General features: G+C 42.6%; 1 protein-coding gene across 2 annotated transcripts in view; it reads left to right on the top strand.

Moving 5' to 3' along the window:
* Positions 1-2,590: 2,590 nt before the first annotated feature.
* The window catches only part of samd4a (sterile alpha motif domain containing 4A), a 62,630-nt gene continuing 49,500 nt past the window's right edge, over positions 2,591-15,720 (top strand). For both annotated transcript variants that reach the window (XM_071921137.2, XM_071921136.2), the window contains exons 1-2: positions 2,591-2,715; positions 3,821-4,570. In XM_071921137.2, the coding sequence (XP_071777238.1) occupies positions 4,375-4,570 (196 nt within the window). In that variant the 5' untranslated portion in view covers positions 2,591-2,715; positions 3,821-4,374. The remainder of the gene's footprint in view (positions 2,716-3,820; positions 4,571-15,720) is intronic.

Below are 15,720 nucleotides of genomic sequence, written 5' to 3'. Positions count from 1 at the left end.
TGGACAAAAAAATGTATTTACTTGACGTTCATTCGACATCGTGTTCTGGACACTGGAAGTATTTTCTTCCTGTTTAAAACATCTGCAAGTATATCCTAAATACATTTTGTCCATCCACTCTAAATATATTTCGAATATCATATACATGTTCAAGTACATTTTGGGCATTTTTTTTTCATATAGGCTATATATTTTCAAACATCTCTCCAGAAGTTTTCTAAAGTATAGCCATTTTTCCTCATGTGTATAAAGGGATAGATAGATATGAGGTTGATGTTATTTTGAGCTTTTAGGCTGAAAACAAAACCCAACGCACATTTCGTCTTAGTTTAATATATTTACTTGTTCATTTATGTATTAGTCAGTTCGCCTCTGTGTAATGTAATATCAATGATCGGCCACACGGAGGCGCCAGAGGCTTCAAGTTCATAACCAGAAACTTTTCATTTTGATATCAACGAGCTCGGATGACATTTAAAGGGAAATGACACTCAAATTAGCAATTTGCTCATCTGGTTTTGACAGTTCAAACAGTATTTGCCAAAATGACAGTCACAATGACTGTGTGTGCTGATGGGAAATAGGCTGTTTGGGCTTTTACACCCAAATTACTATTATTATTTTATAACAGTGATTGATCTGTACCATAAAATGTGCCTGATCACCAGACTGAGGTTATTATCATAAACTAAAACTAAGACGAAACTAAAACCATCTTTTCTACTTGTAAAATTAACTAAAATAAAATAACAACATACAAATGAAGTGTGAGAAGTGAAGAATGAGTGAGTTCTAAATGGTCCCAAGTTTATGTTAAATAAGGATGTATTGGAAAAATTTATGTAAATAACATTTTAAAAGAAGTAATGATTTAGAAGTTATTGATTTATTACACAATACCTGTTGCGAAAATATACAAAATACGTTCTGACTTTCTCATTATACCTTTAAAAAAAGTAGCAGCCCTACCAAAATTACTAAAACTAGAACTAAAGCTAAATAAAAACGAAACTAAAATTTAAAAGATATATAAAATAGTATATATTTAATAACAATAAAAATAATATGCTGCAAACTAATGTTTAAAAAGTGTTTTATTGATCCTGTATTCGTGTGGCTGTAACCTACATCAGTGGTTCTCAAACTTGGGTCCAGGGACCAGCAGGGGTCCACAGCAGGGTCCCAGCAGAATGAAGAATAACTGAATTTCACTGTTATCTAATTCTCCTAAATTTACCCCCAAAATAATGTCTGTACTAAAATCTGTACTCTGTCATATCGGTTTTTTGGTGGTCCCCATGGTCCATTCATGGTCCTTGACATGACAAATTTGGGGAATCTGACCTAGATGATGATTGTGTGTGTTTGTGTGTGCGCGTGCGTCCCCTGCTGGACGGAATTCACCCCGCGGCTAAATAAATCCACTGTGAACAACTCCAAGAAGAGAGGGCGTCACACTGGCTTCATTGAAACTAAAATGAGTTTTATTTTGCGTATGAGAATAAAACTTTTTCTCATCCACACCAGCGACTACTGCTTACTGCTCTGCTCGCGCCTTTTCCATACATTATCACCCTTTTAACCCCCGCACGTGAGAGGAGGCGGATAAGTAAAACATGCCTGTCCTCACAACTATGTACTGAATCATGGATTCATTCTTGTTTTGATTTGGAGTTGTTTGCAATGGAAACATAATTTTTTATGAAAGTTTCCTCGCGCGCCCCCCTCCCACCCCCACCTCTCTGTCCCCAGCTCCCATTCTCTATTTTGGTGCTTCCTTATGCTGCCAAGCCCCTGACGTAATGCTCCGCTGTTAATGATTAGCATGTGGAAAGCAACGCCGAGGCTCTCCTTCAGACGGCTGCGTCAAGGCACGTGCACACAGCCGGGACAGCACCGGAGGTCGGCGGGTTCTGTGTGTCAAAATAAAAGCGTGGGATTTGTCACTGTCACTACTTTAATATAGTGTGTGTGTGTGTGTGTGTGTGTGTGTGTGTGTGTGTGTGTGTGTGTGTGTGTGTGTGTGTGGGTGTTAGGGTTATATTTTTGCTGATATTCAATATCTTTAAATTATACCATTCTTATGCTAAAAATCTATATTTTCCCAGAATTGTATTCATGGAAGAATGAAAAATCCTTTGAACCAGTAATTGAACAATGAGACTCTGAAACTCTCCATACGACTACTACTAGCTACTACTACTACAAATAATATTAATCTATTCATGCATATTTGTGCAGAATCTAATCAAAACGTGGTATTAGATTCAGTTGAAGTTAAGGACTTCCCATAGACAACCAGTGCAGTATTGATCATTTATACAATAAATATGTACTGTCATCAAACAAACTGCATCATAACCGCATCATAATGTTAACTGCAAATATCTGCTCGTTGTATAACCCTAGTAGAGATACTCATTAAATATATTCTTCAACTTCACTTTGGTTGTTTGTGTTGCTCATAAAATCCTTAGCAACACGTTCGCCAGTGTGGATTTTATTTTGAAATGTAAGACCGGAAGTTGCACTATACATTCCGTCTAGCTTGACACTGGTGGTTTAGACCAGAGAAGCCCGACTGCTGGGAGAGAGAGAGGAAAAGTTAGTCAAGATGGCAAATCCCACAGACCCGGAGTGAAGGGGCACCGCTCCCCCCAAAAACTGAGCTTGTCGCCCCGTCCTGAGACCCAACGATGCAAATTGCGCCAAGAAGTAAGTACCCTCGACTTTTTGGTATATCTTGTCATTTTTCTGCCAATTCAACTATTTAAACCGGAGTTTTTAAAGGAGTTTTTTGGCGTACGTTAAGCTTCTCTCCCTTTCTGCTCGAGTGTTTACCCAGAAAAAAAGGACTTAACCTTTCACACCCAATCTTTAAATTGAAATTAGGCCTACATCCTGTCTTTGGGGGTCTGTATTTCACCAGTTAGAGCTGTTTTATGTGAGGAAAGGGCGACGGCGAGTTTGAATTCATATTACTCGTATTCGTTAACAGTCATATTGCTAATGGTCTCGGAATTGTAACGTTAACGTTAATGTTGCTAACGGCTCGTCCTCGGGAATGTTCTAGATAGAGGGCTGGAATACAGATAAGGTTAATTTTATTCGTTTTTTTTACTAACTGCACAGACAGACACATCCGCCGACTATTATTCCCTCTGTGCTGATGAAGCAAAGTGACACTTTTAGACGGCGGCTAATGCTGAGTCTTGGAGGTAGGAGTCTGCTCGTACTCTTCGGCGTTTCTTCGGTTAAAAGAAACCACTGTAGCCTATCCACGTTTTAAAATACAGCTTTATAAGACTAACCTGTCATTATAATAACGGAGGGAAGTTGGTGCTACGGTCTCTACAGCCCGCAGCCCTGCCAACCGTCGCCGTCGGTAGCCTAACTGGAACCGGCGTCCTTCCTTTGGAAAATTCCGGGACGCAGCGCCAATACTACCGACAATTGTATTTTTAGGAATGGGTGGATACCAAAACGAAAATTATTTATTTTTGTCTCGGTGGTGAATGCCACAAGCCTATGCGCATAGGCGACGGCGAGGAGGCGACCTATAAATGCATGTATGAGTTTTTGCTGGCTGGTTTTCCACTGGCTGGTTTCTTCAAAGCGGCTCTGTTGCAGCACAAGTCTGCAGTCAGCAGGCAGAGCCGAAGTGAAGCAACAGGGACGCTGTCGCATTTCCACTAGGGTTGTCTTCTGTAATACTCTGTAAAGTGTGTGTGTGTGTGAGAGAGAGAGTGTGACATTTATAGTGAGACAGAGACAGATCATTGTCTTTGAAACATGTTTTTTTTCCCACCTCATCCTGCAGGCCTGAGGGGGATTCCCTGAAGAAAATGCCAGTGAGGGTGAAGCTGATGTGACACAGCGTGTGCTGGAAGAAAGCTGACTCATCAAATATCAATCCCTCTAAGTGCGACTAAGCACCTGAGAGCAGCTCATATCACCTAATGCCCAGCTAGAAGAACACTTCTCACACACACACACACACACACACACACACACACCGGAGATTATCAAACAGTGGCCAGGCACTGGCAGGAGAAGAAGGTGCAGAAATCCCACTAGCTATCAATACCAGTAGGAACCTATCCAACAGCGGCTGCAGTCCACACCAAAGGCACCGGAAGGCCCAACAGAGGCTGTTCTCCTGCTGTCCCGCAGGCAAGAATGACACCACAGCACTTCGGCTGAACCCTCGCCGCCATCATCAACCACCTGATAGGACCGCCTCCAACCTCTCCTCAACCTCAGGTGCAACCCTCCGCCGGCGGATTGCGGCGATCGGTGGGAGGAAGGCTGCTCTCCGAGTCGCTCCCCACGCTGTCTTGTCCGGCACCGGTCAGCCCCCCCGCCCCGCAGACCATGATGTTTCGTGACCAGGTGGGCGTGCTAGCCAGCTGGTTCAAGGGGTGGAACGAGTGCGAGCAGACGGTGGCTCTGCTGTCGCTGCTGAAGAGGGTGAGCCGGACCCAGGCACGCTTCCTGCAGCTCTGCCTGGAGCACTCCCTGGCCGAATGCACCGAGCTGCACGTCCTGGAGGGAGAGGCCAACAACCCAGGTAGGACAGACACTCACTAAGTTTACCTGGACAGCAATAATCCAACATTAACCCGATTAAGACAATAGTCTGAATAAGAAATCGCCATGTAAACAGCATTTTCTGATTACCTTAACCTGTGTAAGGTCATAGTCAGAGTAAGCAGAATGGCATTAAGACGTGGAGTATTCTGATTTTAGTCTCATTATTGAAGGGCATTTTAGACTGTAAACACCTTAATCAGAGGATTCGCCACTTTTTGCGACACAAGCAGCGATCCGACTGCTTGACGACGCTCGCTCTGCCTTCCAGAGGTTGCAAACTTGTTTCCAGAGGAAAAGGATGAAAAAAGAAGTCCCAACATTTTTGGGGTCAGGTTGAAACTGTCACCATGCTCAGGATTTTGAGGGAACTGGATATCATGAAGTTTTCATTAAAGCTCCAGTGCTTCTCCTTTGTCCTGTTAATCGGACTTTGCTCCGCAGCATGTAAACAGGAAGGTCAATGGAATAGTTCTATAAGCAATCCAGGTAAACAGCTCAATCAGAATATTGTCTTATTAAGAAGGCCAATAGTCGGATTATTGCTGTCCATGTAAACACAGTCACTGTTCAGAATGACAGATGATTCATTTCCATGCGTAGACCAGGCTAAGACATTAACTTTTTTGTTTTCCAGTGGGCTTTTTTTGCCCCCTTGATCTGATTTTTATTTTTAGGGGTGTTCTGGTCCTTTTCGAGGCGGTGAATTATGAAATAACACATTTGCATTGCATAGTGGCAAATAAACATTTAATTTATACCGCTGATATTTGTCTTTCCCACTGCTGGAAACTGGCGTCAGGCCTCTGTCCCCAACCAGTCCATCTTCCACCCATCCATTTGATGATTTTTTACGATATTGGTTGTTTTATTTTTGTTGATGCAGTGGTTTGTGTGGCGTTAGTTCTGCTGCTTCAGGCTGCGTACTCAGTGGTTTTCTGATCAAAAACCACTCCATTTTTCTCACCCAGAATACAGTGGAAAGAATCCCCCGGTCACAGGCTTCCACATACTTCCAGTGTCCACATCTCCTACGGTGGCCCACGGGGGACAGTAGTCACATTCACATTCACATATGAATCTTTAACAGCGAAAAAACTGTGAACAGGGTGAAATGCAAAATAGGGTACTTTACTTATTGGCAGTATGTTTTTTCCCTTCGCATATTTAATTTCACAGGCATTTCATGAACTTTCAAAGGTGTTTTTGCTCCAAGAATACATTCATTTCTCTGACCCTGGTACAGACACACACACACACACACAGGCTTCACCTAAGCATAAGAAGACGTTTCCTGTTCGAAACACTCCACTAGATCCATCAAGAGTAATAAATAGCTGAATCATTGGTGGGTGAAACTGCAAAGTAAAACGCTGAAGCGAAGCCAGTCAGTAAATGATTGTGGATGGAGGTCGGGGTCATGTGTAGTGTTAGCCGGCTGGAGACGGCCGTCAGTCAGAGTGCCAGGCTGGAGTGCAGCAGCGCTCCCTGGATTGGTATCGCGCCAAGGCACCCAAGGGGGGTCTGGCTGGGTTTTGTTGCATCAGACTGCAGCGTGGCCATGGAAACAAAAACCCTGGCAACCGACCGGGCTCATGAAAAATAGAATGAAGTGCTGCTGCTGCCGCCGCTGGTGCTGTGATGGAGAGCATGCGTCTCTCCGTACCTATGGCAACATCTGCATGCAGTAACACATCTGCTGGCTCACATAGTGCTTTCAGAGGCAGAGGCTGTGGACGTTACTGGGGTGACATAATGGCCCTACCCTGCAGTGTCTCTCACACACACACACACACACACACACACACACACATTACATGGAGTTTCCATCAGGGTTTACAGTGGGCAGTGGCTGCAGTTAATGCAGGCTGGTCTTTGTTATTGTTCAATATAAAGCTGGAGACATCAAAGCAGACTATATGAAGTTCCTCCCAGAGCCAGGCCTCATCCAGCCTGGTTCATACTGTCAGAGATCAAAGTAGGCTGAGGAGGTGGAGGGGAGGGGAGGGGGAGGGGGAGGGGGAGGGGGGGGGGGGGTGACCCCTTTTTACAACTCACCAGGAGGTCTACAGGAAAGATGTTTCTCTATTTTCTAACCTTTTTTAACACTGTACATTTTGTGTGACAAAGAGATGCTGTGTCTTCCTTCTACATGCCAACTGCTGGTGGAAGGCTAGTTTTGCATGTGGGAAGTTGACAAAGAATATATGACCAGTTGGCCATGCGTGTAAAAGAACATGATGTATGGGCCTGTGAGTTCAAGAATAATTTCACTGCTAGCTGTTTGGTGATTGGCCTGGAGTTTGAATTTATTTCCGTTCAGACTCGCAGTACTCTTGAATTACGTAGAATGTGCTCACACGTCTGATGCCGGTGGGTATGGGTATTTCTTAATCAATCCCTCCTTGCTTTACGCAGGACAGACACTGTATTATACTTTGAAAGGAGCTGGCCAGTCCTTTCTCCCCTGTCTAATTGTAAAAGGTTGTGGAGAGCAGGAGTGGGCAATAAGACCTCAAATCCATATCACAGTATATTGGTACATTTACCTTGATAACAACAAATTAACCAATAATTTTTCTTTAACCCTGGTTCACAAATACTGCATTTACCACTAGTGTTAGAGCTCTCTGACAGTGAAATTGAGTCATCGTCCTTGGCATTTGCACGCATGTTATTTCTTACTGTCTACAGTCAAGAATGTTAGGATAGCGAGGCTGTTTTTGTTTTGAATGCAGAATGCAAAGTTGAGTGCACAGACTGGACAAGGCGGATGTACATGGACAGGATGTGACTCTGTGTTGTAGTCTTTCTTAAGAGCAGTGGGGAAAGCTTTTACCAAACATTAGGTCGGTGAGAGATTAATAATGTTGGTATGGGTGAATTTTCAGTATACTGCCGTGGTCCAGTAGACAGCATGGTGGTCAGTCAGGTTTCTGTCTCTGACCTGCTCTCACTGTGTCTGCAGGTCAGTGAGGCATCCTTGTGGTTTGTAATGTAACTGAGTACATTTACATGCAGACTAATAATTCAATCATAACCTAATTAAGGAAATGCTCACGTTGTTGAAATTGTCTTATCTGATTATCTTAATTGGAATAAGGTCATAATCAGATTAAATTTAACCCGGTAAACACACCTAGATTACTGATCAATCTTTCCATCTGTTGGGGCGTGTAAACGCCTATGTCAGATTATGTGTTGTTGTTTTTTTTTTTGTTTTTTTTTTAAACTGCATGTTAAAGGTCAGCAGATGCAGTAACCTGGATGTTGTATTTACAAAGAAAAAAATATGGCACAGTGGAGTGGTGAGCGATAGACAGAGTATTAATGAATCCATATAAACCGGGTAATTAGAGAAATCGCGTTACTTCGAACCATATAGGCTAAATGTATTCGTAATCGAAGTATTGCCTTATGCTGATTATTCCCAGTAATCAGGGTATTGCTGTGCATGTAAACATGCTCATTTCCCTACTGGTTTTTGAACCATGGTTGCTTGTTTCTTCAAGCTGCGCATCAGTAGTACACTCCCATAATCCAGACATGGCTGCATTAGTCTATTATGTAGCTGTTTGTATCGTAAAATCTTGTTTATCTAACCATCAGACTTACAAATCCACAGGTCAACAAGTGGACATAATTATCAAATTACGCTGTGATACAAAAATGTGTTTTGTTGAGCCGACACACATTTGTATGTAAATGTTGGACTTTCCTTGTTGATATGTGCAAGGAAATGCTTTCAAACCAGGAATTAGACACTACTGCAGAGCACTGCAGAATATGTGTGTACGCTTTCCCTATTTTGAATAAGCATGGCAGTGCAATTTCACTACATGTCACTTCCAAACATTTCATCTTTTGGAACAGCCTCCATCCCAGTGGAATCGGGCTAAAGGAGATTTTAATGAGTTTCTAGCCTCTGTGGCTCCAGATTGAGTTTGGGCCACGCCCTCCGGTCCTCTCCCACCTGTGTCAGCTTGTGGTCGCCTCCCTTCCGCTGATTCAGCTAAGTGTGACGGTATCAGCCGGCTCGTTCCAGCGCCAGAGAGTTAACGTCAGGGCAAATGTTGCTGAAAAGCAGGAGATTGAAGAGGTCGTCTGGTTATGTGATCCCTCTGGTATGTTGTGGTTGCTTGTTGGAGTGTTTATCTGCTGGGGCAGGACTCGTATATCGGTTTGCTGATATTGGCCTTGTATTAAATTTGGGATATCGGTCGGTCGATGTCGTCCACTGCTGATATGACCGTGGCTCTTCCCTGACCACAGCTACATGAAAACAATCTATAAAACCTGCAATAAAATTGAATTTTCTTTGCACATTATGTGTTTTGTAAATTGATTCTTCATTTAAAGGCAGTAATGTATCCCAGAGTTTCCCCTACCATTTAATAGGAGGTGGGGGTTTTTATTAGTTTATATTTCACGTCAAAATGTTGTTTGTTACTTAGTTCTTCAGTTACCCTGCCTCAAAGAGCTGCTAACACTAAAAGCATTTCATAATCTGGGTTTCAGTGGAGAGTTTTAGTGTCCCATGATGTTCTAAATGCTGTTTCAGAAGCTTTTCCACACTGACAAGAAACACAATTATGGGAGAAACACTGAATTCTCTTTCGCCATCAAAATGGTTAAGTTTAAAGATACTGAATATCGGCACACAGTATTGATGACTTCAGTCTAAAAATATTTGTATCTGCTTCTTACATTCTCATTCTTTAAGAGTTGTAAATGAGTTGTTAATTACAGGAGGCTCAGACAGTTCAGGAATAAAATCAAAACCAAAAATAGTTCCTGAGACCTCATTACTTAATGGGTAACAAGTCGAATCGTTCATTTTCCAACATGTCTGATCACTAAAAAGCCTAATAAGATTCAGTGTTGGTGTAGAAGTGGAACCTGCAGGCTGCTGAAGGGTTAACATGCAGCTGGAAGTCTTGGGCTGAGTGGAAAAGCGCAACTATTTGGAAAGCGGTGTACAAATGAATGGAATCCTCAATGACCTACTTCTCTGAGTGGCTGAAGAGGCTGCCTTGTTTTGGGACCCAGCGAGTGATGTGACTTTATTTGCTGCTTGAGATGCAATCGTAGTCAATGGGCACACTATCTTACTGAAAGACAGACAGATGCTGTTGGCTCATGCAGGATTTATTTTATTGTTTTTTGTTGTTTTCTTTTGCCTTGATGTTATGTTTGAGGTTGTGGCATAGTGACTTCTTTGACTCTCATTGGTTTAGTGCATTTTTTTTTTCTTAAAGCCTCTGTATTTCCATTTGAGCTGCTCAGTAAAGCTACTTGTTCAAAATCAAGATCAGCCAGGGAAATTGTGTGAAAATAAAGCATTGTTCTCCCTGACTTTTCAGTTCAAGCCCATAGTCAGCAAGGGAGATGCCGTGCCCACTCATCCCTTCCAAATCACCTCATGGATCTGACTATTCTTGTATTCCAGTAGTTTTCTGAATTGTTTTTGATGGACAAACCAGAGTGAAAGTTTCATTCCACTTCATCCTTCATCCTAAACACAGTTGGTTTTCCCTGATTTGTGACAGGAGCAAGCTGTGGCCGTGCTTTTCACTTGTGGTTATTCGGGAATGTGACTTTTTTTTTTTCCCCCCTCAAGGAGAACAAAACTTCTTTTTAGCCAATCCCAAGAGGGACAATATCAGATCAAGTTGAAAGGACATGAATAGTGTGCAGAGCAGTATCTGAAGGAAGACACACACACACACACACACACACACACAGAACGCACAGTGTAGGGTTAGTGTAAGGGGGTGGGGTTAGGACAGGACAGTGGGCCTGGTGTTCTGAATGACTAACTTCATTGGGATGTGGTGTGGTGTGGTGTACTGCTGACCTGGCCTGCATGGCTGCTAGGGCTGGAGGGGGAGGGGGTCTATATGTACAAGCACCTGTGTTGTAGACATGAACTGAAGATGAGAGAGAGAACGTTTTGTGGTCTGTGTCACTGAGAAATCATCCATTTCAGAGTGGTAACCAATAATTATTTTTATTTTGTTTCCATCTTTGTTGCTCAGCCTCATTGCTGTGGTGTTTCTGCACTGCACTTCCCAGAGATCACCTATCAATCAAACAGTGTAGGAGGAGCTTGGATTTTCTGTTGATGCAGTTTGAGTTTCTGTAGGTGGCGCTCTTTTCTGTGTCTATTCAACCATGGTGGCTATCGCTGCTCATGCTAACTACCCGGTTCTTCTTCTGTTTATTCTAAACAAACCGGAAATGTAAAACGCATCACTTTCTGTGTGGCAGAAAAAGAGCGACCAGACACCGGCTGTTTATAAAAGCAAATGGAAAAGCTTTCATGAATGGATATATGTTGGATCACTGTTGTCTTATAGCAATGATTGAGAGTAGCAAAACGGACATTTATTTATATATGCGAATCAGAAAGAATATATAGCCATTATTTATATATGTGGCATTTATTTATATATGTGGCACTTTTTAGCTGCTTGTCGCAGCTAGTATAAGTCACTCTGTCGGTCTGTCTGTTGGTCCAAAAAATGTCAAAAAAAACTTTACTGAGAATGTGCTACCACGGGACACTGCTATGAGCCGGCCCACTGCGTCACTTTCAGTTTAGCTCGGCTGGTGAAGCATGCGCTAAGTTTGCCACGAGACTGGAGCGCAAATCCCGTATGAGTCACTTTAGCGAGCGCCAAACTGGGTCAGTTTTATTAACTTGTGGCCTTATGTCCTTTTGTGGTGTAGGCCTAACTAACTCAGTTGGCATATGAGGAAAAGGCTTGATAATCTATGCCCCCAGGAGGCATGGATAATGCTGTCTTACTTTCATCCATAATATCTACTTCAGCCTGAATGGACCCATGTGTAATGGGATTACAGATCTGATTACAAAAAATGGTAATGTAATCAGTTTGTTACTCAAGAAACAGAAATCAAATTTTGAAAAAATAAGATCACTTGTTGGATCAAAAAGAAGCATGGTTGAAGGGGAAAATGTGTTTTTGTGAGATCATGCATAACAGTTAAATTACAGTCTGTAAATTAGAAATAAAATGTTTTACTTCTATTGACTTTGAGGAAATCCAAATGTAGCTGGAAGTAATCAGATTGGTACTGGGTTTGAGTATTCTAGCAGTTGTTATTTCTCATTACCTTTTTAAGCAGGTAATCTTACATTTGTAATGGATTATATAGAGTGGTCCCATCCACCCCTGCTTTTAAGATTGTAATTAAAGTGACAGCTTGGTATGAATGTCTTTTATAGCCTTTCATAGCAGTTACCACAATAGGAGAAGTAGAATGGTGTTCTTGCTCACACAAGGTCAAAATCTATCATTTGATATTAAATAGTACAGCTTTCCAGTCTGCACTCTGTAAGAGAGTGATGTATAGTTTATGAATGGAGGCAGTGTGAACTGAAAATGGCTCGAGAGGAGAAACCTTGTGGCGTTGCTCACCTCAGGACTCTGTCATCTTCTGGTACTATGAAAGGATTTGGCAAAGCACCTTTATAAAAAACACAACTTAATTTACACCTGTAAGCACCAAAATCCTAAGAAATGCCAGGATTGTACTGGGTGGGGGTTTAACCTCAGTTGAAAATTAGAATTTGAAATGCTGGTGGAATCTAGGTCAAAATATGACTTCCAGCTAAAGAAAGATTACTTTTCATACGAACTGCTGGTGCTAGTGTTGAGTCTAATATTGTAGATCAGTGGAGAGAGAGAGAGAGGATAACTCTGCATCTGTCTGTGTATAAGATGACTGACACGGAGGGAAAGTCTGTGTTGTATAATGGCTAGTATTACTCAGTGAATTCCTCTCGCGCTCGCTGCCTAAACTAGGTCTGATGAAAACCTGGGCTGGAAATCGGCATTCCTGGCCGAGGCGGTAAACGGTTCCGGTGTTGGGGATACTGTCTAGGAATGTGGGCACGTCGCAGCACACTTGAGTCAGGCGCACAGCGGGATTTGGACGGAGGCTTTTCCAACGTGGGGGGAAAAAGACACAATGGAAAAGGAAAACTGATTCCACCTTTAGTGGAGCTAAGGTCTCTGGAGTACACAGTGGTATGGGAGAGGGGAGGGGTGAGAGAGAAAAGGGACGGGTGGGGCGGAGAGGGGAAAAGATGAAAACTTAAAGGAGAATAACGGTGTCATTTAGAGTTACAGCCTGTTTAATCTTGTCTATGTCTAGTTTACATTTCCCTCAACCATTTTGCAAAGCATGCTGTATGAAATTCGATATTTTAACATTTATAAATTTTTTCGGCAGTATTAAAATACAAACTTTACGGTGTCAAACCTAGCATGAAATGAACTGCTATCCCAGCTAGGAAAGACACCCCAAATAAAAAGCCATGGATGTGACAGTAAAGTGTTTCTGGGGATTATTTCCTGGAGGAGACTTTCTTCACCATTTCTTCCTGTGGTGTCAGCTGACTGACAGGAAGCAGAGCGGAGCGTAACGCAGCGCTGGGATGAAAACACTCGACTCAGCTCAATGAAATAAGGAGAAAACAGAAAGTTTGGCTTCATGTTTACTGTGATGGATTCTCTCGCTCTGTGGAAGTTTGTTTTTTCATACTGGACAAGAATGAATGAAGGAGGAAAACGAGCGCTGATATCTGCAACTATGCTGACTGTGTGCAGAAACTGGACCGCTGGCACAAACCTAAAAAAGCACTGGTATGATCCTTTAACTTGAGACTGACTTGGTTGACTTCTGTGCTGCCAAGGGAGTGCACATACATTTTAGTGTCCCCATAGTGATAAAGGTTAGGAGTGAAAGTTGGGTGATCTGATCCTTCACACACACACACACACACACACACACACATACACACACTCATACAAGCTTCAGTCGGCAACATCCTTTGTGCCTTTTCTAAAACTCCCACTGCCCGTCCCATCATGTCCAGAGAGAGAGAGAGAGAGAGAAAGAGCGCTTGTCTCTCGTTTGGGTGTCAAACTATTTCATCGCACCCACGCATGAGCAAACAGTTTATTTCTGGAAGTTGACGGCGTGTTCCGTGAACTCGTACTGAACCTCAGGAATGGGGACGGAGAACCTGCCAAAGCAACCGGGGGGAAAACGAAAAGAAGCTCGTCTCTTCCTCTCTCCTTATCAGCCAAGGCTTTCTCTTTTCAGTTCTTACTCCCAGGTGTGTGTGTGTGAGTGTGAGTGTGAGTGTGTGAGAAAGAGAGGACGGACAGAGAGCGAGGCCTCATGTTGGTGGGGAACAAGCTGCCAAAAGGACTCCACACTGATGGAAGCTACTTAAAGCCTCAGACTTGTCAGGCTCTTGATTTTATCTCAGAGAGAGGCGGACGAGGTGTCACTGATAGCGGGGATTATGCAATCAAGCGCTTCATGAATCCTTGAGGTTTAGTTTCTCTCTGAACCCCCCTGTGCTTCTTTGTAACTTTTGATCCCAGCTTTACTTTCCTCAAATAGTTGGATTACCACAGCGTGTGTGTATCTGTGTATGTTTACACCCAACCTCAAACAAAAACACATTTCGTCATCAGTTGCATTCGAGTGGCCAATCTGCTAGCGTGAAGGAAGTGTTTGAAGTAGACAGAGTATACATCAATGAATATATTAACTCCTGGTTGATTGTTTTGATGGCTAGAAGTAGGGATGGGACAATAACCGGTATTACATATTGCGGTAAAACAATAACAGTAAGAGTTATGACACAATAATAATAATTGCCGTGACCACTACGATAACCGTGGCTCTTGTTTGTTTTATTATATTTATGTTTTATTTTCTCCAAAAGGGGCAGCCCTCTAATAATTTTTTTTATTCATGTTGCTGACTGAGTTACAGTGGATGCAGGTCAATAGCACTTTATTTGAGACACATTTGACTTTATTTTAGAGGTTGTTCTTTGGATTCTATAAGGTAAACCAGCATTTTATAATTTTGTTTTTGAAGAAAAAAGTTAGGCTAAATGTCTTGTGATTGATATGATAAATTAGTTCTAAGTAATTGAAGCATATTACAGTACTGTTTTTAGAGTTTTCATCTTTCTAATAAGATTTCAAGATGATTTTGGTCAAGATAATCATACTATGAAATTTTCATATCAGCACAGGCAGAGCTAGAAGGCAAATGAGTGTTGGTAGAAAAATAAAAATGGTACAATTTGGTGTATGCTGACTACAAATATAATGGAAAGTTGAAAACATGGTAGGCTGAAAAATTACATCCTTTACTGTCAACAAGAGAAAACCAGCTTTCCTGGGTGATTTGCACACGTTTGCATGTATGTGTGTATCTGCCCGTTTGTGTGTGTGTGTGTGTGTGTGTGTGTGTGAGAGAGAGAGCAAGTGAGGGAGAGAGTGAGAACAGGTGAGGGGAACAGAGAAGCCAGCCTGTCTCATAGATGACCAGTCAGTCTCGTCCCGACCAGACCAGACATACAGGCGTATAATGTTTCCCCATATAGCCCCAACCACCCCCCCACCCCCAGGCCTGCCCAGCCCTGCCCTTACCACCCCACCCCCCCCAACACCCCCACCCCCCCACCCCTCTCAGCCAGCTGGCTATGCTATACAGTACACTTCATTGTATAAGGAGGCTGGTTAAGTTTGGGCGCCATCCAGACCCAACAGTGCAGGCAAGCAGATCCATCAAGACAAGGAAGCACACAGAGTAACATAAGGTTCACTTGGGACAAGGAAGATGTCATCCCATAGACTACACACTGCCACTTTAAAGGCCCATTCCTTAATCCAACTGTTAACAAAAACTGTTAACTGACATATTAGAAAGAAATGCTCCCATTGGTCCCAGATTTTAGGTCTGGGACCAGCTTCAATTCTTAGTTTTTTGCTTTGACAGAGTCCTGTTCACAAATGTTTGACTTCCCTAGACTGTATCAATAAGATTTGCATTTGTAAATTGAGCTGATTTCCGTTTAAACAGCTAGCACTCTGTACAGGGTCTGAAATTAGCTCCCACCAGGTGCCAAATGCTGGTAAAAGTCGATAAATCACTAAGGCTCACCTGCCACACTGACCGGTTACTTTTTGAGACTATAACTTTGAACGTCTCGGTTACACACAGTCTTTGGTCTTTGCCTGGTCTCAAACTTTATCACTGCTGACCACCGTACACTCTCTGGGACTGTGA

The sequence above is a fragment of the Centroberyx gerrardi genome, chromosome 1 (genome assembly GCF_048128805.1).
Source record: "Centroberyx gerrardi isolate f3 chromosome 1, fCenGer3.hap1.cur.20231027, whole genome shotgun sequence".
NCBI classification, from domain to species: Eukaryota; Metazoa; Chordata; class Actinopteri; order Beryciformes; family Berycidae; genus Centroberyx; species Centroberyx gerrardi.
Note: the sequence above shows the minus strand (reverse complement) of the source record. Positions and strands in the feature narration are given on the sequence as shown.